The sequence below is a fragment of the Salvelinus fontinalis genome, chromosome 27 (genome assembly GCF_029448725.1).
Source record: "Salvelinus fontinalis isolate EN_2023a chromosome 27, ASM2944872v1, whole genome shotgun sequence".
NCBI lineage: Eukaryota > Metazoa > Chordata > Actinopteri > Salmoniformes > Salmonidae > Salvelinus > Salvelinus fontinalis.
This window is the reverse complement of record NC_074691.1, coordinates 35946508-35970479: the sequence shown is the minus strand read 5'-3', so window position 1 is coordinate 35970479 and position 23972 is coordinate 35946508. Positions and strand designations below refer to the sequence as shown.

The window sequence follows — 23972 nt, the reverse complement described above, 5'->3', positions numbered from 1 at the left end:
GTGGAAGGCTACCCAAAACGTTTGAACCAAGTTAAACAATTTAAAGGCAATGCTACCAAATACTAATTGACTGTATGTAAACTTCTGACCCACTGGGAATGTGATGAAATAAATAAAAGCTGAAATAAATCATTCTCTCTACTATTATTCTGACATTTCACATTCTCAAAATAAAGTGTTGATCCTAACTGACCTAAGGCAGGGAGTTTTTACTAGGATTAAATGTCAGGAATTGTGAAAAACTGAGTTTAAATGTCTTTGGCTAAGGTGTATGTAGACTTCCGACTTCAACTGTATGTGTTTACGCGTGTGTCTGTGTCTGAGGAGCACCTGTGGCTGTTGTCAGCACCGCACAGCTGGCGAGTTTGGCTCCGGAGGGACCTTGGGAGCCCGACGCCGTGCCTCCCGCCCCAACACTGTGGGAGAGACGAGTCTGTCCTGTACGCTAACTGTAATTAGCATGGGCCTGTTGATTTACTGATAATGCTTGGGAATTCATTAGCACTGCGTTAATTGCCACCTAGGCTAACTACTTCACCACCACATACCAACACCTAACCCCCTCCATAAACTTTTCAGATAGATGGAGGTGGGAGTGGAGGGAGGTTAGTGGGTGGTCCAAAGAGGAGGACTGATTGGCCTACTACGCCATCCTGAGCTTCCTGTTTGTAGTTAGTTAAGAGTCAAGTGAATTGGGAGAATGGTCAGGTGACATCGGAAAATGGTCATGTGACATCAGAGAATGGCCATGGCATGGAATGGAGTAATTAGGGACTATAATTTAAGCAGTGTCAGCGGTGTTAGAAGGGTCAGCGGTGTTAGAAGGGTCAGCGGTGTTAGAAGGGTTAGCGGTGTTAGAAGGGTCAGCAGTGTTAGAAGGGTCAGCGGTGTTAGAAGGGTCAGCGGTGTCAGCGGTGTTAGAAGGGTCAGCGGTGTCAGCGGTGTTAGAAGGGTCAGCGGTGTCAGCAGTGTTAGAAGGGTCAGCGGTGTTAGAAGGGTCAGCAGTGTTAGAAGGGTCAGCGGTGTTAGCGGTGTTAGAAGGGTCAGCGGTGTTAGAAGGGTCAGCGGTGTTAGAAGGGTCAGCGGTGTTAGAAGGGTCAGCGGTGTTGGCAGTGTCAGCGGTGTTAGAAGGGTCAGCGGTGTTAGCGGTGTTAGAAGGGTCAGCGGTGTTAGAAGGGTCAGCGGTGTTAGAAGGGTCAGCGGTGTTAGAAGGGTCAGCGGTGTTAGAAGGGTCAGCGGTGTTTGAAGGGTCAGCGGTGTTGGCAGTGTCAGCGGTGTTAGAAGGGTCAGCGGTGTTAGCGGTGTTAGAAGGGTCAGCGGTGTTAGAAGGGTCAGCGGTGTTAGCGGTGTTAGAAGGGTCAGCGGTGTCAGCGGTGTTAGAAGGGTCAGCGGTGTCAGCCGTGTTAGAAGGGTCAGCGGTGTTAGAAGGGTCAGCGGTGTTAGAAGGGTCAGCGGTGTTAGAAGGGTCAGCGGTGTTAGAAGGGTTAGCGGTGTTAGAAGGGTCAGCGGTGTTAGAAGGGTCAGCGGTGTTAGAAGGGTCAGCGGTGTTAGCAGTGTTAGCGGTGTTAGAAGGGTCAGCGGTGTCAGCGGTGTTAGAAGGGTCAGCGGTGTCAGCGGTGTTAGAAGGGTCAGCGGTGTTAGAAGGGTTAGCGGTGTTAGAAGGGTCAGCGGTGTTAGAAGGGTCAGCGGTGTTAGAAGGGTCAGCGGTGTTAGAAGGGTCAGCGGTGTTAGAAGGGTCAGCGGTGTTAGCGGAGTTAGAAGGGTCAGCGGTGTCAGCGGTGTTAGAAGGATCAGCGGTGTTAGAAGGGTCAGCGGTGTTAGCAGTGTTAGCAGTGTCAGCAGTGTTAGAAGGGTCAGCGGTGTCAGCGGTGTTAGAAGGGTCAGCGGTGTTAGAAGGGTCAGCGGTGTTAGAAGTGTCAGCGGTGTTAGAAGGGTTAGCGGTGTCAGCGGTGTTAGAAGGTTCAGCGGTGTTAGAAGGGTCAGCGGTGTTAGAAGGGTCAGCGGTGTTAGAAGGGTCAGTGGTGTTAGAAGGGTCAGCGGTGTTAGAAGGGTCAGCGGTGTTAGAAGGGTCAGCGGTGTTAGAAGGGTCAGCGGTGTCAGCGGTGTTAGCGGTGTCAGCGGTGTTAGAAGGGTCAGCGGTGTTAGCGGTGTTAGAAGGGTCAGCGGTGTCAGCAGTGTTAGAAGGGTCAGCGGTGTTAGAAGGGTCAGCGGTGTTAGCAGTGTCAGCGGTGTTAGAAGGGTCAGCGGTGTTAGAAGGGTCAGCGGTGTTAGAAGGGTCAGCGGTGTTAGAAGGGTCAGCGGTGTTAGAAGGGTCAGCGGTGTTGGCAGTGTCAGCGGTGTTAGAAGGGTCAGCGGTGTTAGAAGGGTCAGCGGTGTTAGAAGGGTCAGCGGTGTTAGAAGGGTCAGCGGTGTTAGAAGGGTCAGCGGTGTTGGCAGTGTCAGCGGTGTTAGAAGGGTCAGCGGTGTTAGCGGTGTTAGAAGGGTCAGCGGTGTTAGCGGTGTTAGCAAAACCACGACCTGTGTCGTTGTGTTGATGAAGCTGCATGTAGGCCTCCTCGTTATCTTTATCACTGTAAGAAAGGGTACAGTTTAAGTTCACTTATCGGCTGTTTTTAGCCTTGTTTTAAAGCTATTTCATCAACAGCTACTGTAAGGGCTGAAAAGTCTGAATTCACAACACTGCACTGCAAGTCAATTACCACTTACAGTCAGTAACCACTTATTCTGTTAATTATGATTTCCATTTGAAATAACAAACAAACACAGATACTGTACATACACACACACGCACCTTTTAATCCCATTGTTCCCCTTGCTGTTTGTCTTTGTGCGTGTTTTAATTACCCCTCTTTACTAAATGATCTGTGTTGAAATATAGGTGATTTCTATGACTGTGGCTACTTCTATGGGACTAGATGATAATCCCTCTGTCTCTTTTTGCCTGTTCATACTACCATCTTACACTACAGTAAATTACACTGGGTGGATGGGTCTATGCTGTATTCAAAGACTGTGTGTCTACATGCATGTCATCAGAGAGAAGGACACTGGTCTTGTGTGTCAATGAGAAAATGGACCAGTGCATAACGTTTTCGACCAATCAGTCCGAGTTGTTTTGATGTAGTATACTGCCGTACAGATAAAGAAAGACTGTGTTTATTCAAATGAGGAAATAGATAATATCGAAAGGGTCAGAGTTGATTGCATGTGTCAGGGGGAAAAGCCTAGGCTATCTAATTCTACATAACGAGTGTCCATAAAGCAATCTCGCCTCAAGAGTGTGAAACACCGGCAGAAACACTGTCTCAGGGGCCATGGCTGCGTCACTACACAGCGACAAAACGGCCCTGATGAATTGCTATCAGACAGAGAGACCCTCTCCACTCCACCATGCCACCCAGGCGTGAGCATGCATTTAAATTAACTTCTGCTTCCACCGTAGCCGACGCCTTGCACAGCACAAGGACTTCTAAATTGTATAACAACACAGAGCTCAACCTTACGCTCCTTCATACTCCCCTACCTCCTCAACACCTACTGGTTTTCTTGACACTTTGCCATATTTCATCTACTGACAAAGCACCAACAACTCCTCACACGCCTCTCTTAATGTTCACTCCTCATCTCCATCTAAAAGAGACTTTGCCCTCAGAAAGTATTCATACCCCTTGACTTATTCAAAATGTTGTTGTTACAGCCTCAATTCAAAATGGATTAAATATATATATTTTTTTTTACACACAATTTCCCATAATGACAAAGTGAAAATAGGTTTTTAGAAAAGTTTGCAAATGTATTGAAAATTAAATACACAAACATCTAATTTACATAGGTATTCACAGTCCTGAGTCAATACTTTGTACAAGTACCTTTGGCGGTGATTAAGGCTGTGAGTCTTTCTGGGTAAATCTCTAAGAGTGTTGCACACCTGGATTGTACAGTATTTTCCCATTATTCTATAAGAAGTTATGCAAGCTCTGTCAAGTAGATTGCTGATGATTGTTGTTCATTGTTAGACAGCCATTTTCAAGTCTTGCCATAGATTTTCAAGCAGATTTGTGTCAAAACTGTAACATGGCCACTCTGGAACATTCAATGTCATCTTGGTAAGCAACTCCAGTGTAGATTTTGCCTTGTGTTTTGGGTTATTGTCCTTGGTTTGTGCCGTGGTGGAGATCTTTGTGGGCTATACTCGGCCTTGTCTCAGGATGGTAAGTTGGTGGTTGAAGATTTCCCTCTAGTGGTGTGGGGGCTGTGTTTTGGCAAAGTGGGTGGGGTTATATCCTTCCTGTTTGGCCCTGTCCGGGGGTATCATCGGATGGGGCCACAGTGTCTCCTGACCCCTCCTGTCTCAGCCTCCAGTATTTATGCTGCAGTAGTTAATGTGTCGGTGGGCTAGGTTCAGTTTGTTATATCTGGTGGATTTCTCCTGTCTTATCCGGTGTCCTGTGTGATTTTAAGTATGCTCTCTCTAATTCTCTCCTTCTCTCTTTCTTTCTCTCTCTTGGAGGACCTGAGCCCTAGGACCATGCGTCAGGACTACCTGGCATGATGACTCCTTGCTGTCCCCAGTCCACCTGGCCTTGCTGCTGCTCCAGTTTCAACTGTTCTGCCTGCGGCTATGGAACCCTGACCTGTTCACCGGACGTGCTAAAAAAGCCAACTGACATTTACTCCTGAGATGCTGACTTGCTGAACCCTCGATAACTACTGTGATTATTATTATTTGACCATGCTGGTCATTTATGAACATTTGAACATCTTGGCCATGTTCTGTTATAATCTCCACCCGGCACAACCAGAAGAGGACTGGCCACCCCTCATCGCCTGGTTCCTCTCTAGGTTTCTTCCTAGGTTTTGGCCTTTCTAGGGAGTTTTTCCTAGCCACCGTGCTTCTACACCTGCATTGCTTGCTGTTTGGGGTTTTAGGCTGGGTTTCTGTACAGCACTTTGAGATATCAGCTGATGTACGAAGGGCTATATAAATAAATTTGATTTGATTAAATTTGATTTGAATTCAACTCCCACTGTCTGGTGGAAAGCAGACTAAACCAGGTTTCCTCTAGGATTTTGCCTGTGCTTATCTCCATTCCTTTTTTTTAATCCTAAAAAACTCCCCTGTCCTTGCCGATGACAAGCATACCCATAACATGATTCAGGCACCACCGTGCTTGTAAATATGAAGAGTGGTACACAGTAATGTGTTTGATTTGCCCGAAACATAACGCTTTGTAATCAGGACTGAAGTTAATTTCTTTGCCACATTTTTAGCAGTATTACTTTAGTGCCTTGTTGCAAACAGGATACAGGTTTTGGAATATTTTCTTCTGTATAGGCTTTCTTCTTTTCACTCTGTCAATTAGGTTAGTATTGTGGAGTAGCTACAATTATCACGTTTCAGGTAAGACCCAAATACAGACTGTGTTGAAGTAACAATGTTTATTACAGCAACAGGGGCAGGCAAACAACAGGTCAGGTCAGGCAGAGGTTGGTAATCCAGAGTAGTGGGCAAAGGTACAGGATGGCAGGCAGGCTCAGGGTCAGGGGCATGCAGAGTGGTCAGGCAGGCAGGGTCAGGACAGGCAAGGATCAAAACCAGGAGGGCAAGAAAAAGAGAGACTAGGGGAAAGCAGGAGCTGAGACAAAATGCTGGTTGACATGACAACAAGACGAACTGGCCACAGACAAACAGAGAAACAGGTATAAATACCCAGGGGATAATGGGGAAGATGGGCGACACCTGGAGGGGGGTGGAGACAAGCACAAGGACAGGTGAAACTGATCAGGGCATGACAACAATGTTGTCGATCCATACTCAGTTTTCTCATATCACAACCGTTAAAGTCTGTACTGTTTTAAAATCACCATTGGCCTCATGGTGAAATCCCTGAGCAGTTTCCTTCCTCTTCAGCAACTGAGTTATGAAGAACGCTTGTATCTTTGTAGTGACTGGGTGTACTGAAACACCATCCAAACTCTAATTAATGAAGTTCCAATGCTCAAAGGGATATTCCGTTTATTTTTTATATATATTTTTTTACATATTTACCAATCGATGCCCTTCTTTGCAAGGCATTGAAAAACATCCCTGGTCTTTCTGATTGAATCTGTGCTTGAAATTCACTGCTCGATTGAGGGACCTTACAGATAATTGTATGTGTGGAATACAGAGATGGGGTAGTCATTCACAAATCATGTTAACCACTATTATTGAACACGGAGTGAGTCCATGTACCTTATTATGCAATTTGTTAAGCACATTTTTACTTCTTAACTTATTTAGGCTGGCCATAACAAAGGGGTTGAATACATATCGACTCAATACATTTCAGCTTTTCATTGTTATTTAATTTCTAAAGTTTTCTGCAAACAAAATTCCACTATGACATTATGGGGTATTGTGTGTAGATAAGTGACACAAAATCTGAATTTAATACATTTTAAATGCAGGCTGTAACACAAGAAAATGTGGAAAAAGCAAAGGGGTGCGAATACTTTCTGAAGGCTCTTTATGTCACATTCTACATTCGCTATCACTCAAACTGTCAAACCATAAGTCATGGCATCTTCCTCTCTCTATTCCCCTCCCTGCCGTCTCCTCCCTTCTTCCTCTCCTCTATTTGTCTTCTCGTGGAGGTGAAAGGCAGGAGCTTGGTATCAGAGTATCATAGCTGACAGTGTGCTACCAGGCTGATGCACGGATAGACTTAGAGCGCCAGGCGTACATCCCTGGACCATTGTTGCTAAATGCTACTGTTATAGGCTAGTCACTGCACTAATTACTGTGAAAACACTGCTGCTAAACGCTACTGTTATAGGCTAGTCACTGCACTAATTACTGTGAAAACACTTGTGCTAAACGCTACTGTTATAGGTTAGTCACTGCACTAATTACTGTGAAAACACTGTTGCTAAATGCTACTGTAATAGGCTTGTCACTGCACCAATTACTGTGAAAACACTGTTGCTAAATGCTACTGTTATAGGCTAGTCACTGCGCTAATTACTGTGAAAACACTGGTGCTAAACGTTACTGTTATAGGCTAGTCACTGCAGATAGATAGAGGGGTCATGTTGGCTACTACAGATGGAAACAGAGGGGTCATGTTGGCTACTACAGATGGAAACAGAGGGGCCATGTTGGGTACTATAGATGGAGATAGAGGGGTCATGTTGGCTACTACAGATGGAAAAAGAGGGGTCATGTTGGCTACTACAGATGGAAACAGAGGGGCCATGTTGGGTACTATAGATGGAGATAGAGGGGTCATGTTGGCTACTACAGATGGAAAAAGAGGGACCATGTTGGGTATTGTAGATGGAGACAGAGGGACCATGTTGGGTATTATAGATGGAGATAGAGGGTCCATGTTGGCTACTATAGATGGAGACAGAGGGACCATGTTGGGTACTATAGATGGAGATAGAGGGGCCATGTTGGTTATTGTAGATGGAGACAGAGGGGCCATGTTGGGTATTGTAGATGGAGACAGAGGGGCCATGTTGGGTATTGTAGATGGAGATAGAGGGACCATGTTGGCTACTATAGATGGAAACAGAGGGGCCATGTTGGGTACTATAGATGGAGATAGAGGGGCCATGTTGGTTATTGTAGATGGAGACAGAGGGGCCATGTTGGGTACTATAGATGGAGATAGAGGGGCCATGTTGGCTACTATAGATGGAGAAAGAGGGGCCATGTTGGGTACTATAGATGGAGATAGAGGGGCCATGTTGGGTACTATAGATGGAGATAGAGGGGCCATGTTGGGTATTGTAGATGGAGACAGAGGGACCATGTTGGCTACTGTACTCTAGATGGAGATAGAGGGGCCATGTTGGCTACTATACAGTAGATGGAGATAGAGGGGACACATTGGGTATTGTAGATGGAGACAGAGGGACCATGTTGGCTACTGTACTATAGATGGAGACAGAGGGGCCATGTTGGCTACTATATATGGAGACAGAGGGGCCATGTTGGGTACTATAGATGGAGATAGAGGGACCATGTTGGGTACTATAGATGGAGATAGAGGGGCCATGTTGGGTATTGTAGATGGAGACAGAGGGGCCATGTTGGCTACTGTAGATGGAAACAGAGGGGCCATGTTGGGTACTATAGATGGAGATAGAGGGGCCATGTTGGTTATTGTAGAGGGAGACAGAGGGGCCATGTTGGGTACTATAGATGGAGATAGAGGGGCCATGTTGGCTACTATAGATGGAGATAGAGGGGCATGTTGGTTATTGTAGATGGAGACAGAGGGGCCATTTTGGGTATTGTAGATGGAGACAGAGGGGCCATGTTGGGTATTGTAGATGGAGACAGAGGGGCCATGTTGGCTACTATAGATGGAAACAGAGGGGCCATGTTGGGTACTATAGATGGAGATAGAGGGGCCATGTTGGTTATTGTAGAGGGAGACAGAGGGGCCATGTTGGGTACTATAGATGGAGATAGAGGGGCCATGTTGGTTATTGTAGATGGAGATAGAGGGGCCATGTTGGCTACTATACAGTAGATGGAGATAGAGGGGCCACATTGGGTATTGTAGATGGAGACAGAGGGGCCATGTTGGCTACTATATATGGAGACAGAGGGGCCATGTTGGGTACTATAGATGGAGATAGAGGGACCATATTGGGTACTATAGATGGAGATAGAGGGGCCATGTTGGGTACTATAGATGGAGATAGAGGGGCCATGTTGGTTATTGTAGATGGAGACAGAGGGGCCATTTTGGGTATAGTAGATGGAGACAGAGGGGCCATGTTGGGTATTGTAGATGGAGACAGAGGGGCCATGTTGGGTACTATAGATGGAGATAGAGGGGCCATGTTGGTTATTGTAGATGGAGACAGAGGGGCCATTTTGGGTATAGTAGATGGAGACAGAGGGGCCATGTTGGGTACTATAGATGGAGATAGAGGGGCCATGTTGGCTACTATAGATGGAGATAGAGGGGCCATGTTGGTTATTGTAGATGGAGACAGAGGGGCCATGTTGGCTACTATATATGGAGACAGAGGGGCCATGTTGGGTACTATAGATGGAGATAGAGGGACCATGTTGGGTACTATAGATGGAGATAGAGAGGCCATGTTGGGTATTGTAGATGGAGATAGAGGGACCATGTTGGCTACTATAGATGGAGACAGAGGGGCCATGTTGGGTACTATAGATGGAGATAGAGGGGCCATGTTGGGTATTGTAGATGGAGACAGAGGGGCCATGTTGGCTACTATAGATGGAAACAGAGGGGCCATGTTGGGTACTATAGATGGAGATAGAGGGGCCATGTTGGTTATTGTAGAGGGAGACAGAGGGGCCATGTTGGGTACTATAGATGGAGATAGAGGGGCCATGTTGGCTACTATAGATGGAGATAGAGGGGCCATGTTGGTTATTGTAGATGGAGATAGAGGGGCCATGTTGGCTACTATAGATGGAGATAGAGGGGCCATGTTGGGTACTATAGATGGAGATAGAGGGGCCATGTTGGGTACTATAGATGGAGATAGAGGGGCCATGTTGGGTACTATAGATGGAGATAGAGGGGCCATGTTGGGTCTATAGATGGAGATAGAGGGGCCATGTTGGGTACTATAGATGGAGATAGAGGGGCCATGTTGGCTACTATACAGTAGATGGAGATAGAGGGGCCACATTGGGTATTGTAGATGGAGACAGAGGGGCCATGTTGGCTACTATATATGGAGACAGAGGGGCCATGTTGGGTACTATAGATGGAGATAGAGGGACCATATTGGGTACTATAGATGGAGATAGAGGGGCCATGTTGGGTATTGTAGATGGAGACAGAGGGGCCATGTTGGGTATTGTAGATGGAGACAGAGGGGCCATGTTGGGTATTGTAGATGGAGATAGAGTGACCATGTTGGCTACTATAGATGGAAACAGAGGGGCCATGTTGGGTACTATAGATGGAGATAGAGGGTCCATGTTGGTTATTGTAGATGGAGACAGAGGGGCCATGTTGGGTACTATAGATGGAGATAGAGGGGCCATGTTGGATACTATAGATGGAGATAGAGGGACCATGTTGGCTACTGTAGATGGAGACAGAGGGGCCATGTTGGGTATTGTAGATGGAGATAGAGGGACCATGTTGGCTACTATAGATGGAAACAGAGGGGCCATGTTGGGTACTATAGATGGAGATAGAGGGGCCATGTTGGTTATTGTAGATGGAGACAGAGGGGCCAAGTTGGGTATTGTAGATGGAGACAGAGGGGCCATGTTGGGTACTGTAGATGGAGATAGAGGGGCCATGTTGGCTACTGTAGATGGAGATAGAGGGGCCATGTTGGGTATTGTAGATGGAGACAGAGGGGCCATGTTGGGTACTATAGATGGAGACAGAGGGGCCATTTTGGGTATTGTAGATGGAGACAAAGGGGCCATGTTCGGTATTGTAGATGGAGACAGAGGGGCCATGTTGGGTACTATAGATGGAGATAGAGGGGCCATGTTGGGTATTGTAGATGGAGATAGAGGGACCATGTTGGGTACTATAGATGGAGATAGAGGGGCCATGTTGGGTATTGTAGATGGAGACAGAGGGGCCATGTTGGGTATTGTAGATGGAGACAGAGGGGCCATGTTGGGTACTATAGATGGAGACAGAGGGGCCATGTTGGCTACTATAAATGGAGACAGAGGGACCATGTTGGGTGCTATAGATGGAGATAGAGGGACCATGTTGGGTACTATAGATGGAGATAGAGCGGCCATGTTGGGTATTGTAGATGGAGACAGAGGGGCCATGTTGGGTACTATAGATGGAGATAGAGGGGCCATGTTGGGTATTGTAGATGGAGATAGAGGGGCCATGTTGGGTATTGTAGATGGAGATAGAGGGGCCATGTTGGCTACTGTACTATAGATGGAGACAGAGGGGCCATGTTGGCTACTATAGATGGAGATAGAGGGACCATGTTGGGTATTGTAGATGGAGATAGAGGGACCATGTTGGGTACTATAGATGGAGACAGAGGGACCATGTTGGGTACTATAGATGGAGACAGAGGGGCCATGTTGGCTACTGTAGATGGAGATAGAGAGGCCATGTTGGGTATTGTAGATGGAGATAGAGGGGCCATGTTGGGTACTATAGATGGAGACAGAGGGACCATGTTGGGTACTGTAGATGGAGATAGAGGGACCATGTTGGCTACTGTACTGTAGATGGAGATAGAGAGGCCATGTTTGCTACTTTACCGTAGATGGTGATGGAGGGAGCGTTGTGTCTACAATAGATGGAGATAGAGAGACCATGTTGTCTCCAGTACTTTAGATGGAGATAGAGGTGCCATATAACCCTTGTTTTCGAAATTGTTTTATAGTGTCACTGCAATGTATGTGGAAACCACCATAAAAGGAGAATATTTAGTAATAAAGCAGGGAGAACTTTGACTCTAGTCCCCCCTACTGTGTCCACCAGTCCAGGACTAAGTTGTTTTTCACTACTGGATACCGGACAATTACCCATCCACTGTTGCATTTCCTCAATAAAGTAATTGTGTCAAGGAAAAACTAAATTCCAGAAAATGTACCGTAATTATTCATAATCCCATTCTGCGTTTTGATTTTCTTGCATACATTTGCATATTAATACTGCCTGTTTTAAGCGGTGAGCGCCGAGGGGTAGGAGTGAGCTATCCTGTGTGATAGCTCTCCCACGGTGGCCCAGTTGGGTGGCGGAGAGAGCCAGCTGAGACAGAGAGATGATCTCAGGGCCCTGTTGGGTGGCGGAGAGAGCCAGCTGAGACAGAGAGATGATCTCAGGGCCCTGTTGGGTGGCGGAGAGAGCCAGCTGAGACAGAGAGATGATCTCAGGGCCCTGTTGGGTGGTGGAGAGAGCCAACTGAGACAGAGAGATGATCTCAGGGCCCTGTTGGGTGGCGGAGAGAGCCAGCTGAGGCAGAGAGATGATCTCAGGGCCCTGTTGGGTGGCGGAGAGAGCCAGCTGAGACAGAGAGATGATCTCAGGGCCCAGTTGGATGGCGGAGAGAGCCAGCTGAGACCGAGAGATGATGTCAGGTCCCTGTTGGGTGGCGGAGAGAGCCAGCTGAGACAGAGAGATGATCTCAGGGCCCTGTTGGGTGGCGGAGAGAGCCAGCTGAGACAGAGATGATCTCAGGGCCTTGTTGGTTGGCGGAGAGAGCCAGCTGAGACAGATAGATTATTAGTTTTGCTCTAGTTTGAGAGTGGGAGAAAGACAGAGAGAGACAGTGAGAGACACAGAGAAACACAGCGAGACAGAGACCGAGAGAGAGATATACAGAGAAAGACAGACAGAGACCGAGAGAGAGAGACAGAAAGAGACAGCGAGAGACGAAGACCGAGAAAGAGAGAGAGAGACAGAGACCGAGAGAGTGAGACAGTGAGAGTGAGAAATGAACTGCCAGTGAAAGATAGCCGTCTGTGTGTGTTTGTATACGTACATGCATGCATGTGCATGCGCAAGGCCGGATTAAGAAATCATAGACCCCCGGGCTTTGTTTTTTTTATAGGATTTTAGAAACACTTAAAACAAGGGTTGTGTTTCATGTAGGCTTACCCTGGCGTGACGTTTTGATAACCATGTAAATCTCTCTAGGACAAGGTGACTTTTATCAGTATATTCTCCTGTATTTACCGCCTCCAAAATGAAATGCTAATTAGCTGCTAATGTGGCTGTCATAAAGAACTACAGATACCATGATACTCTGGACGAGACTGACAAATCAAGGCAAAAGTAAGAATCTCTGGATTGACTATCTGATGTTAGCTGAATGTAGTCATGAATTAACTGGCAACATTTCTTTAAATTGACAATTCTATGAATTGTTTTGCGCAAGTTTTAAATTGACACAATACCTGTTAGCAAAGGGGTCAACTAGAGTTCAGGGGCTTAAAGGGATTTGAAGCAAAGGGGTCAACTAGAGTTCAGGGGCTTAAAGGGATTTGAAGCAAAGGGGTCAACTAGAGTTCAGGAGCTTAAAGGGATTTGAAGCAAAGAGGTCAACTAGAGTTCAGGAGCTTAAAGGGATTTGAAGCAAAGGGGTCAGCTAGAGTTCAAGGGCTTAAAGGGATTTGAAGCAAAGGGGTCAGCTAGAGTTCAGGAGCATAAAGGGATTTGAGGCAAAGGGGTCGACTAGAGTTCAGTAGCATAAAGGGATTTGAAGCAAAGGGGTCAGCTAGAGTTCAGGGGCTTAAAGGGATTTGAAGCAAAGGGGTCAGCTAGAGTTCAGGAGCTTAAAGGGATTTGAAGCAAAGGGGTCAGCTAGAGTTCAGGAGCTTAAAGGGATTTGAAGCAAAGGGGTCAGCTAGAGTTCAGGGGCTTAAAGGGATTTGAAGCAAAGGGGTCAGCTAGAGTTCAGGAGCTTAAAGGGATTTGAAGCAAAGGGGTCAGCTAGAGTTCAGGAGCTTAAAGGGATTTGAAGCAAAGGGGTCAGCTTGAGTTCAGGGGCTTAAAGGGATTTGAAGTTTTGCATGTCTACTAATTAGCATTTTACAATCTGAAAGTAAATAGAGCCAAATATACTGATAAAAGTCACCTTGTCCGAGAGATATTTACATGGCTATCTACACATCACGCCAAGGTAAGCCTACATGAAACACAGCCGTTATGTTAAGTGTTTCTAAAATTCCCTATGGGAAAAATGAATGGTGGAAAAATGATTGGAACCATCTCTCTGTTTGACTGCTAGGTTTTATGGGTATTACGACACCTCCGCTGTGGCGCTCTATAGCCCAGGCCAATGAAGCAACACACAGATTATTAGGAGGGAATATATTATCGTCTACAGTAAGCAACTAAATGCAATTTCCAGTGGCACACCTAATGATGAAGATGAAGGGTACTCACGGTGATGGCCGACGCGCTCTTAGTGGCAATAGCCTACCTCAAAATGAGTTACTTTGAAAAACAGTGCTGCTGCTCTCAAATAATTGGGAGTTGTTGATAAGAAATTGTATCTATTGGTTCTACAGACAGATTAGTCTTCTCTTTTCAGCAGTAGTCATTTGCTTTCCAAACTGTACGTATTTCCGAGATTGTATTTTGGAATCTGCAAAAGGAAAACCTACAGCTGCAAACAACCATAGAAATATACTCCATAGATGGCGGTTCCAATTCAAGTCAGGACTGGCAGCCATTGCATGAGTTTAACAGTCAAATTGCCAGGGTAAAAGGTTCCAAAACCCTTCTAAGGATTATAGGTCTATGGCCACAAAGCAATGCAAAAAACACCCTTTTAATTAAGACACTTAATGTTGGTGTTTCCTTTATTTTAGAAGTTACCTGTATTTGACTGTGATAACACCAAATCTACAGTTATTTTTTTAGAAACTATTGCTCCTCTGTTGTTAAATGATGCTCTCTGGTGTATTTTGAACATTGAGAGCGGGCTCCTGTGGTTGGATAATTACAAAAAAATAAAATAATGCTATGTTTATTTGTACAGTTGAAGTCAGAAGTCAACATACATTTAGGTTGGAGTCATTAAAACTCGTTTGTCAACCACTCCCAACATTTCTTGTCAACAAACTATAGTTTTGGGAAGTCGGTTAGGACATCTACTTTGTGCATGACACAAATAATTTTTCCAACAATTTTTTACAGACAGATTATTTCACTTATAATTCACTGTATCACAATTCCAGTGGGGCAGAAGTTTACCTATACTAAGTTGACTTTGCCTTTAAACAGCTTGTAAAATTCCAGAAAATTATGTAATGGCTTTAGAAGCTTCTGATTGGCTAATTGACATAATTTGAGTCAATTGGAGGTGTACCCGTGGATGTATTTCAAGGCCTAACTTCAAACTCAGTGCCTCTTTGCTTGACATCATGGGAAAATCAAAAGAAATCAGCCAAGACGTCAAGAAAAAAAATTGTAGACCTCCACAAGTCTGGTTCATCCTTGGGAGCAATTACCAAACGCCTGAGGTACCACGTTCATCTGCACAAACAATAGTACGTAAGTATAAACACCATGGGACCATGCATGCACCACAGGTACAAAAGTATCTACAGTGGGGAGAAGAAGTATTTGATACACTGCCTATTTTGCAGGTTTTCCTACTTACAAAGCATGTAAGAGAGACGGAATCTAAAACAAAAATCCAGAAAATCACATTGTATGATTTTTAAGTAATTCATTTGCATTTTATTGCATGACATAAGTATTTGATACATCAGAAAAGCAGAGCTTAATATTTGGTACAGAAACCTTTGTTTGCAATTACAGAGATCATACGTATCCTGTAGTTCTTGACCAGATTTGCACACACTGCAGCAGGGATTTTGGCCCACTCCTCCATTACAGACCTTCTCCAGATCCTTCAGGTTTCAGGGCTGTCGCTGGGCAATACGGACTTTCAGCTCCCTCCAAAGATTTTCTATTGGGTTCAGGTCTGGAGACTGGCTAGGCCACTCCAGGACCTTGAGATGCTTCTTACGGAGCCACTCCTTAGTTGCCCTGGCTGTGTGTTTCAGGTCGTTGTCATGCTGGAAGACCCAGCCACGACCCATCTTCAATGCTCTTACTGAGGGAAGGAGGTTGTTGGTCAAGATCTCGCGATACATGGCCCCATCCATCCTCCCCCTCAATACGGTGCAGTCGTCCTGTCCCCTTTGCAGAAAAGCATCCCCAAAGAATGATGTTTCCACCTCCATGCTTCACGGTTGGGATGGTGTTCTTGGGGTTGTACTCATCCTTCTTTTTCCTCCAAACACGGCGAGTGGAGTTTAGGCCAAAAAGCTCTATTTTGGTCTCATCAGACCACATGACCTTCTCCCATTCCTCCTCTGGATCATCCAGATGGTCATTGGCAAACTTCAGACGGGCCTGGACATGCGCTGGCTTGAGCAGGGGGACCTTGCGTGCGCTGCAGGATTTTAATCCATGACGGCGTAGTGTGTTACTAATGGTTTTCTTTGAGACTGTGGTCCCAGCTCTCTTCAGGTCATTGACCAGGTCCTGCCGTGTAGTTCTGGGCTGATCCCTCACCTTCCTCAGGATCATTGATACCCCACGAGGTGAGATCTTGCATGGAGTCCCAGACCGAGGGTGATTGACCGTCATCTTGAACTTCTTCCATTTTCTAATAATTGTGCCAACAGTTGTTGCCTTCTCACCAAGCTGCTTGCCTATTGTCCTGTAGCCCATCCCAGCCTTGTGCAGGTTTACAATTTTAACCCTGATGTCCTTACACAGCTCTCTGGTCTTGGCCATTGTGGAGAGGTTGGTGTCTGTTTGATTGAGTGTGTGGACAGGTGTCTTTTATACAGGTAATGAGTTCAAACAGGTGCAGTTAATACATGTAATGAGTGTAGAACAGGAGGGCTTCTTAAAGAAAAACTAACAGGTCTGTGAGAGCCGGAATTCTTACTGGTTGGTAGGTGATCAAATACTTATGTCATGCAATAAAATGCAAATGAATTACTTAAAAATCATACAATGTGATTTTCAGGATTTTTAGATTCCGTCTCTTACAGTTGAAGTGTACCTATGATAAAAATGACAGACCTCTACATGCTTTCTTAGTAGGAAAACCTGCAAAATCGGTAGTGTATCAAATACTTGTTCTCCCCACTGTATGTCCACAGTAAAACGACATAACCTGAAAGGCCGCTCAGCAAGTAAAAGCCTGTAACAGCTTTCCTCCTCCTCTTCATCAGAAGAGGAGGAGCAGGGATCGAACCAAAATGCAGCTGAGTTTGTAGACATGATTTATTAAAGAAAAAACACGAAAACACGAACTTGACTAATAGACTAACAAAACAAATAAACGGTGTAGACAGATCTGAACGACGGACTCACATAACACACGAGAACGCACAAACAGGGAAAAAAGCCTACACATAAATGACACTGAACAAACAAACCGAAACCAGTCCCGTGTGGCGTAACGACATACACAAACACAGGAGACAATCACCCACAACGAACACTGTGAAAACACCTACCTAAATATGACTCTTAATTAGAGGAACGCCAAACACCTGCCTCTAATTAAGAGCCATACCAGGCAACCCATAAACCAACATAGAAACATAAAACATAGAATGCCCACCCAAACTCACGTCCTGACCAACTAACACATAAAACAAACTAACAGAAATAGGTCAGGAACGTGACATAACCCCCCCCCATAAGGTGCGAACTCCAGGCGCACCAGCACAAAGTCTAGGGGAGGGTCTGGGTGGGCATCTAACCACGGTGGTGGCTCAGGCTCCGGGCGAGGTCCCCACCCCACCATAGTCACTCCCAGCTTCCATCTCCCCCTATGAATGTCCACCCTCATCTTACCCCCACAAAATCCTTTTGGTAACATCAACAACAGGGGCAGCACCGGGACAGAGGGATAGATCAAGACAGAGGGATAGCTCAAGACAGAGGGATAGATCAGGATAGAGAGGTAGCTCAGGATAGAGATGTAGATCAGGATAGAGGGGCAACTCCGGACTGAAAGGCAGCTCCGGACAGAGAGACAGCTCTGGACTGAGGGGCAGTTCTGGGTAAATAGCCTCTCCGGGCTAAGGGACAGCTCATGACTGGCTAACGGCTCTGGACGCTCATGGCTGGCTGACGGCTCTCGACGCTCATGGCTGGCTGACGGCTCCCGACGCTCATGGCTGGCTGACGGCTCTCGACGCTCATGGCTCGCTGACGGCTCTCGACGCTCATGGCTCGCTGACGGCTCTGGACGCTCATGGCTGGCTGAAGGCTCTGGATGCTCATGGCTCACTGACGGCTCTGGCAGATCCTATCTGGTTGGCGGCTCTGGCAGATCCTGTCTGGTTGGCGGCTCTGGCAGATCCTGTCTGACTGGCGGCTCTGGCAGATCCTGTCTGGTTGGCGGCTCTGGCAGATCCTGTCTGGTTGGCGGCTCTGGCAGATCCTGTCTGGTTGGCGGCTCTGGCAGATCCTGACTGATAACTGGCTCTAGCGGCTCCTGACTGACTATCGGCTCTGACGGCTCGGGACAGACGGGCGGCTCTAATGGCTCAGGACAGACAGATGGCTCAGACGGCGCTGGGGAGACGGATGGCTCAGACGGCGCTGGGGAGACGGATGGCTCAGATGGCGCTGGGGAGACGGATGGCTCAGATGGCGCTGCGGAGACGGATGGCTCAGACTGCACCTGTCTGGCGGAAGGCTCTGGCTGCTCCTGTCTGGCGGAAGGCTCTGTAGGCTCATGGCAGACGGGCAGCTTTGCAGGCTCATGGCAGACAGGCAGTTCATGCGCCGTTGGGCAGACGGCAGACTCTGGCCGGCTGAGACGCACTGTAAGCTTGGTGCGTGGTGCCATAACTGGAGGCACCTGACTGAGGACACGCACTTCAAGCCTAGTGCGGGGAGCAGGGACAGGGCACACTGGACTCTCAAAGCGTGCTATATTCCTGGTGCGTGGTACCGGCACTGGTGGCACCGGGCTGAGTGAACGCACATCAGGACGAGTACGGGGAGAAACAACAGTGTGCACAGGACTTAGGAGACGCACATGTGGCTTAGTGCGCGGTGCCGGAACTGGAGGCACTAGGCTGGAGACACGCACCATAGGGAGAGTGCGTGGAGGAGGCACAGGGCTCTGAAAACGCACTGGAAGCCTGGTGCGTGGTGTAGGCACTGGTGGTACTGGGCTGGGGCGGGGAGGTAGTGCCGGAAATACCGGACCGTGAAGGCGTACTGGCTCCCTTGAGCACCGAGCCTGCCCAACCTTACCTGGTTGAATGCTCCCCGTCTCCTACCTGCCCTTGGCCCACTACCTCTTAGCTCCCCCCCAGGAAATTTTTGGGGTCTCCTCTCGGGCTTCCAGCCACGTGTCCTTGCTGCCTCCTCATACCACCGCCTCTCTGCTTTCGCTGCCTCCAGCTCAGCTTTGGGACGGCGATATTCTCCCGGCTGTGCCCATGGACCTCTCCCGTCCAATATTTCCTCCCAAGTCCATGATTCCTGTGTATAATCCTGCTTGCCTTCACGCCGCTTGGTTCTGGATTGGTGGGTGATTCTGTAACGGCTTTCCTCCTCCTCTTCATCAGAAGAGGAGGAGCAGGGATCGAACCAAAATGCAGCTGAGTTTGTAGACATGATTTATTAAAGAAAAAACACGAAAACACGAACTTGACTAATAAACTAACAAAACAAATAAACGGTGTAGACAGATCTGAACGACGGACTCACATAACACACGAGAACGCACGAACAGGGAAAAAAGCCTACACATAAATGACACTGAACAAACAAACCGAAACCAGTCCTGTGTGGCGTAACGACATACACAAACACAGGAGACAATCACCCACAACGAACACTGTGAAAACACCTACCTAAATATGACTCTTAATTAGAGGAACGCCAAACACCTGCCTCTAATTAAGAGCCATACCAGGCAACCCATAAACCAACATAGAAACATAAAACATAGAATGCCCACCCAAACTCACGTCCTGACCAACTAACACATAAAACAAACTAACAGAAATAGGTCAGGAACGTGACAAAGCCACTGCTCCAAAACCGCCATAAAATAAGCCAGACTACGGTTTGCAACTGCACATGGGGACAAAGATCGTACTTATTGGAGAAATGTCCTCTGGTCAGATGAAACGAAAATAGAACTGTTTGGCCATCTTTATGTTTGGAGGAAAAAGGGTGAGGCTTGCAAGCCGAAGAACACCATCCCAACTGTGAAGCATGGGGGTGGCAGCATCATGTTTTGGGGTTGCTTTGCTGCAGGAGGGACGGGTGCACTTGGCATCATGAGGATGGGAAATTATGTGGATATATTGAAGCAAAATCTCAAGACATCAGTCATGAAGTTAAAGCTTGGTCGCAAATGGGTCTTCCAAATGGATAATGACCCCAAGCATACTTCCAAAGTTGTGGCAAAATGGCTTAACCAATTTAAAGGCAATGCTACCAAATACTAATTGAGTGTATATAAACTTCTGACCCACTGGGAATGTGATGAAAGATATAAAAGCTGAAATAAATCATTCTCTCTACTATTATTCTGACATTTCACATTGGTGGTGATCCTAACTGACCTAAAACAGAGAATTTCTACTGGGATTAAATGTCCGGAATTGTGAAAAACTGAGTTTAAATGTATTTGGCTAAGGTGTATGTAAACTTCCAACTTCAACTGTATATTTTCTTGCTTTTTCGGCCTGTCATGCCAAATAATGTCCCCCAGCCAAAAAGTGTCCCCCACTGCATCACAATGGAATTCGATTAACTTTTAGCGTCCATTGCTATATCAACAGTGTGATGACCTAATGATTATTTTCATCCCTGCTATTCAATTCAGATTTTCCAGACTGACTTGTCTGGCCGACATGTTTTTATTTTAACCTGCCCTTCCCTTATTTACACTGAAATAATATATTTTCAGTAGTCCTCTATTATGAACATTTTTGTTCTATCTCACATTGTTCATTAGCACCCCCTTGTGGTTGAATATATATGTATCTATTGTAGGTCCTAGGATAAAACAATGAATAATGTGGAACAAATAAGTACCATCAAAGGAATCCTTACAACTTACAATAATGAACGCCTTGTGAAACAGCTGTGAAAACCAACCTGGCAATATTACATTTTGTTATATATAAACTCAGCTTTTTTGTTGTATCGTTAATTTATTTTCACAGATTTTTTTGTACACTCATATGGCAATCATAAACTAAAATACTGAATTCTGGTGTGGGTGGGAGGTTCTGTCTGTCACTTGTTCTCAGTCTCAAAAAGAACAACAGATTTGTACCTTGTCAGCTCGGGGAATTGAACTTGCAATTTTTCGTCTACTAGTCCAACGCTCTAACCGCTAGGCTACCCTGCCACCCCAATGATGCCCGGTAATGGAGGACATCAGGTGGATCCATGGCAGGTGTTGGGTGGAACCCCTAGGTCCTGGAAAACAGGAGCAGAGTTAATGGGAACAGGGTCGGAGACAGAGACGCAAACACACAGGTTACACTTTACTGGGAGAACATTTGATGGATTAGTGCAGTGTTATAAATTGGAGATATGTACTTTTGGAAGGTATAGCCTACCTCAAGCTAGTCCCCCTCTGACTCCGAGCACAGAGAATCAGACGGATCCAATCTCACTAGCTCTGGTGGAAGGGATACCTCCTCGGGGGCTCGAACAGTCGATGGTCCTAAAGTAATATGGAGAGGTACATTAAAGAGGTAAATTAAAGAGGTACATTTTGTTAAGCTCAGCACAACTACCATTTCTTGTTTCCTCAAATGTCAACCAAAGCTTAACGTTCTCTGTCTATTGGGCTTCAACAAAGTGTAAGGCGTCAGGGCTTTCAGTGGCTGACCATCCAGCTGGAGAAGATTGTTGGCTTCCACCAAGGTAACCCTAGGAAGACAAAAATATCAGTGTTAGGGAAACTAAAAGTAGCTTCAGGTTATTTTGTGTGCAAATGCAAACAGTTTTATCTGAGATTTTTTTATATTCACCTTAACTAACAGATGGTGACCCTAGCTAGGAGTGAAAGAGCAGTGAGGTTTTCCAGGTCTCGCCTACCTTTCGTCCTTCCAAACCTATCACATTTCAGGTAAGACCCATATACAGACTGTGTTAAAGTAACAATGTTTATTACAGCAACAGGGGCAGGCAAACGACAGGTCAAGGCAGGTAGGGGTCGATAATCCAGAGTAGTGGGAAAAGGCACAGGACGGCAGGCAGAGTGGTCAGGGTCAGGGACAGGCAGAGTGGTCAGGCAGGCTCAGGGTCAGGTCAGGCAGAGGTTGGAAAACCAAAGTAGGGGCAAGCAGAGTTGTCAGGCAGGCGGGCTCAGAGTCAGGACAGGCAAAGGTCAAAACCAGGAGAGTGAGGAAAAAGAGGGAATGGAGAAAAGGAGGAGCTGAGACAAAACGCTGATTGACTTGACAAACAAGACGAACTGGCAACAGACAAACAGAGAACACAGGTATAAGTACCCAGGGGATAATGGGGGAGATGGGCAACACCTGGAGGAGGGTGGAGACAAGCACAAGGACAAGGACAGGTAAAACAGATCAGGGCGTGACAAAACCAAGTAATTCACCCGGATGTCGAAGCACTTGGTCCCATTCTTGATTCTCCTCCAGTAGCTCTCCTTCTGTTTTTTCTACGGCTTGTCGATGTTCAGTCTCACCTTGATTGATAACAGGAATAAATGCAATTATATTTCATATTACAAATACTTTTCTTACATATCTCTTGGAGGGCCAGAAAATAAATGAACAGCGGACAATCATTTTTACCTGGTCAAACACCTCCACATCATGCTCGGTCCGTCCTGGAAGGTGGTCCTCGAAGGCGTTCTGATGTGGTTCGAAAACTTCCACCACATCACGTGGGGTTTCAGTGATCTGAAAGTACGTTATACAAAAAAAGCAATGGACAAACAACAACACTAAGACAGTCACAAATATGAAAGACTATAGTATATGTAATAAGTGCATATACAATTGCATTGTTTCCCTCAGTCAACAGCTGCTGCTCCCACCCGTACTTGGTGGAGGCCTGCAGGCTGCTGTGAGCAAAGAGAATTATCTTCAGGTTGTTCTCTCACCGTTCCTGGTACCCATCAAGAGATTTGCCCATAGCAGCCTTGAGGGTCTGGTTGTTCCATACATCCAAACCTGGAGGAGGGGGTAGGAAAGGGATATCTATTGACAATGCAAGATATTTATATATGTCTGATTACGTACCATGGAAAAACAAAAACAAAGTGTAAAAAATAAATTAAACAAACCATTGGTGTCAGAATATAAGCTAAACCATCCATACCGTGTTCCAGCGTTCATGATCTCGGTCACTCAAGATGACCTCAGGAGAACCATGGGTGTTGAAGCTGATGGCTTTCGGAGCCATCATTGACTCAGTGGGTTTTGTCCAACATGTCTCCGGACGTACTCACTGCCACAGTCATACTCTGGACCTAGTTTTGTCCCGTGGAATAAATATTGTGGATCTTAATGTTTTACCTCATAATCCTGGACTATCGGACCAACATTTTGTTACATTTGCAATCGCAACAAATAATCTGCTAAAACCCCAACCATGGATCATCAAAAGCTGTGCTATAAATTCTTGGACAACCCAATGATTTCTAGATTCCCTTCCAGATTCCCTCCACCCACCCAAGGATGTCAGAGTACAAAAATCAGTTAACCAACCTACTGAGGAACTAAAATTAACCTTGCGTAATACTCTAGATGCAGTCGCACCCCTAAAAACAAAAAATATTATAGGGAAACTAGCTCTCTGGTATACAGAAAATACCCGAGCCCTGAAGCAAGCTTCCAGAAAATTGAAACGGAAATGGCGCCACACCAAAATGGAAGTCTTCCGACTGGCTTGGAAAGACAGTACCGTGCAGTATCGAAGAACCCTCACTGCTGCTCGATCATCCTATTTTTCCAACTTAATTGAGGAGAATAAGAACAATCCAAAACATTTTTTTGATACTGTCGCAAAGCTAACTAAAAAGCAGCATTCTTCAAGAGAGGATGGCTTTCACTTCAGCAGTGATAAATTCATGAACTTCTTTGACGAAAACGTCATGATCATTAGAAAGCAAATTACGGACTCTTTCTCCAAAGCTCAGTTGTCCTGAATCTGCACAACACTGCCAGGACCTAGGATCAAGGGAGACACTCACGTTTTTTAATACTATATCTCTTGACACATTGATGAAAACAGTCTTGGCCTCTAAACCTTCAAGCTGCGTACTGGAATTTATTCCAACTAAACTACTGAAAGAGCTGCTTCCTGTGCTTGGCCCTCCTATGTTGAACACAATAAGCTCCCTATTAAACTCACAAAAAGTTGCAGTAATAAAGCCTCTCTTGAAAATGCCAAGCACAAGAAAAAGCCAGAAAATATAAAAAAAACTATCTGCCTATATATCGAATCCCCCAAATCCTCTCATTTTTTTGTTAAAGCTTAAAG

At 46.0% G+C, this 23972-nt stretch overlaps 1 protein-coding gene across 1 annotated transcript; it reads right to left on the bottom strand.

The window, feature by feature from the left end:
- Positions 1–781: 781 nt before the first annotated feature.
- On the bottom strand, positions 782–22892 carry LOC129825676 (dentin sialophosphoprotein-like). The gene is made up of 4 exons (XM_055885864.1): positions 22809–22892; positions 22280–22387; positions 11708–12122; positions 782–2562 (listed from the first exon to the last, which is right to left on the bottom strand). Exons 1-4 carry the CDS (start codon positions 22890–22892, stop codon positions 782–784), a joined length of 2388 nt encoding a protein of 795 aa, XP_055741839.1.
- Between the last annotated feature and the right edge of the window lie 1080 nt (positions 22893–23972).

Coding starts and splice junctions, on each gene's coding strand:
- LOC129825676 (XM_055885864.1), bottom strand. CDS start 22,892: ATGGCTCCGAAAGCCATCAGCTTCAACACCCATGGTTCTCCTGAGGTC. Junction 22,388..22,808: donor ATCATGAACGCTGGAACACG/GTATGGATGGTT, acceptor ACGTACTTTCAG/ATCACTGAAACCCCACGTGA. Junction 2,563..11,707: donor CGCCACCCAACTGGGCCACC/GTGGGAGAGCTA, acceptor ACAGTGATAAAG/ATAACGAGGAGGCCTACATG.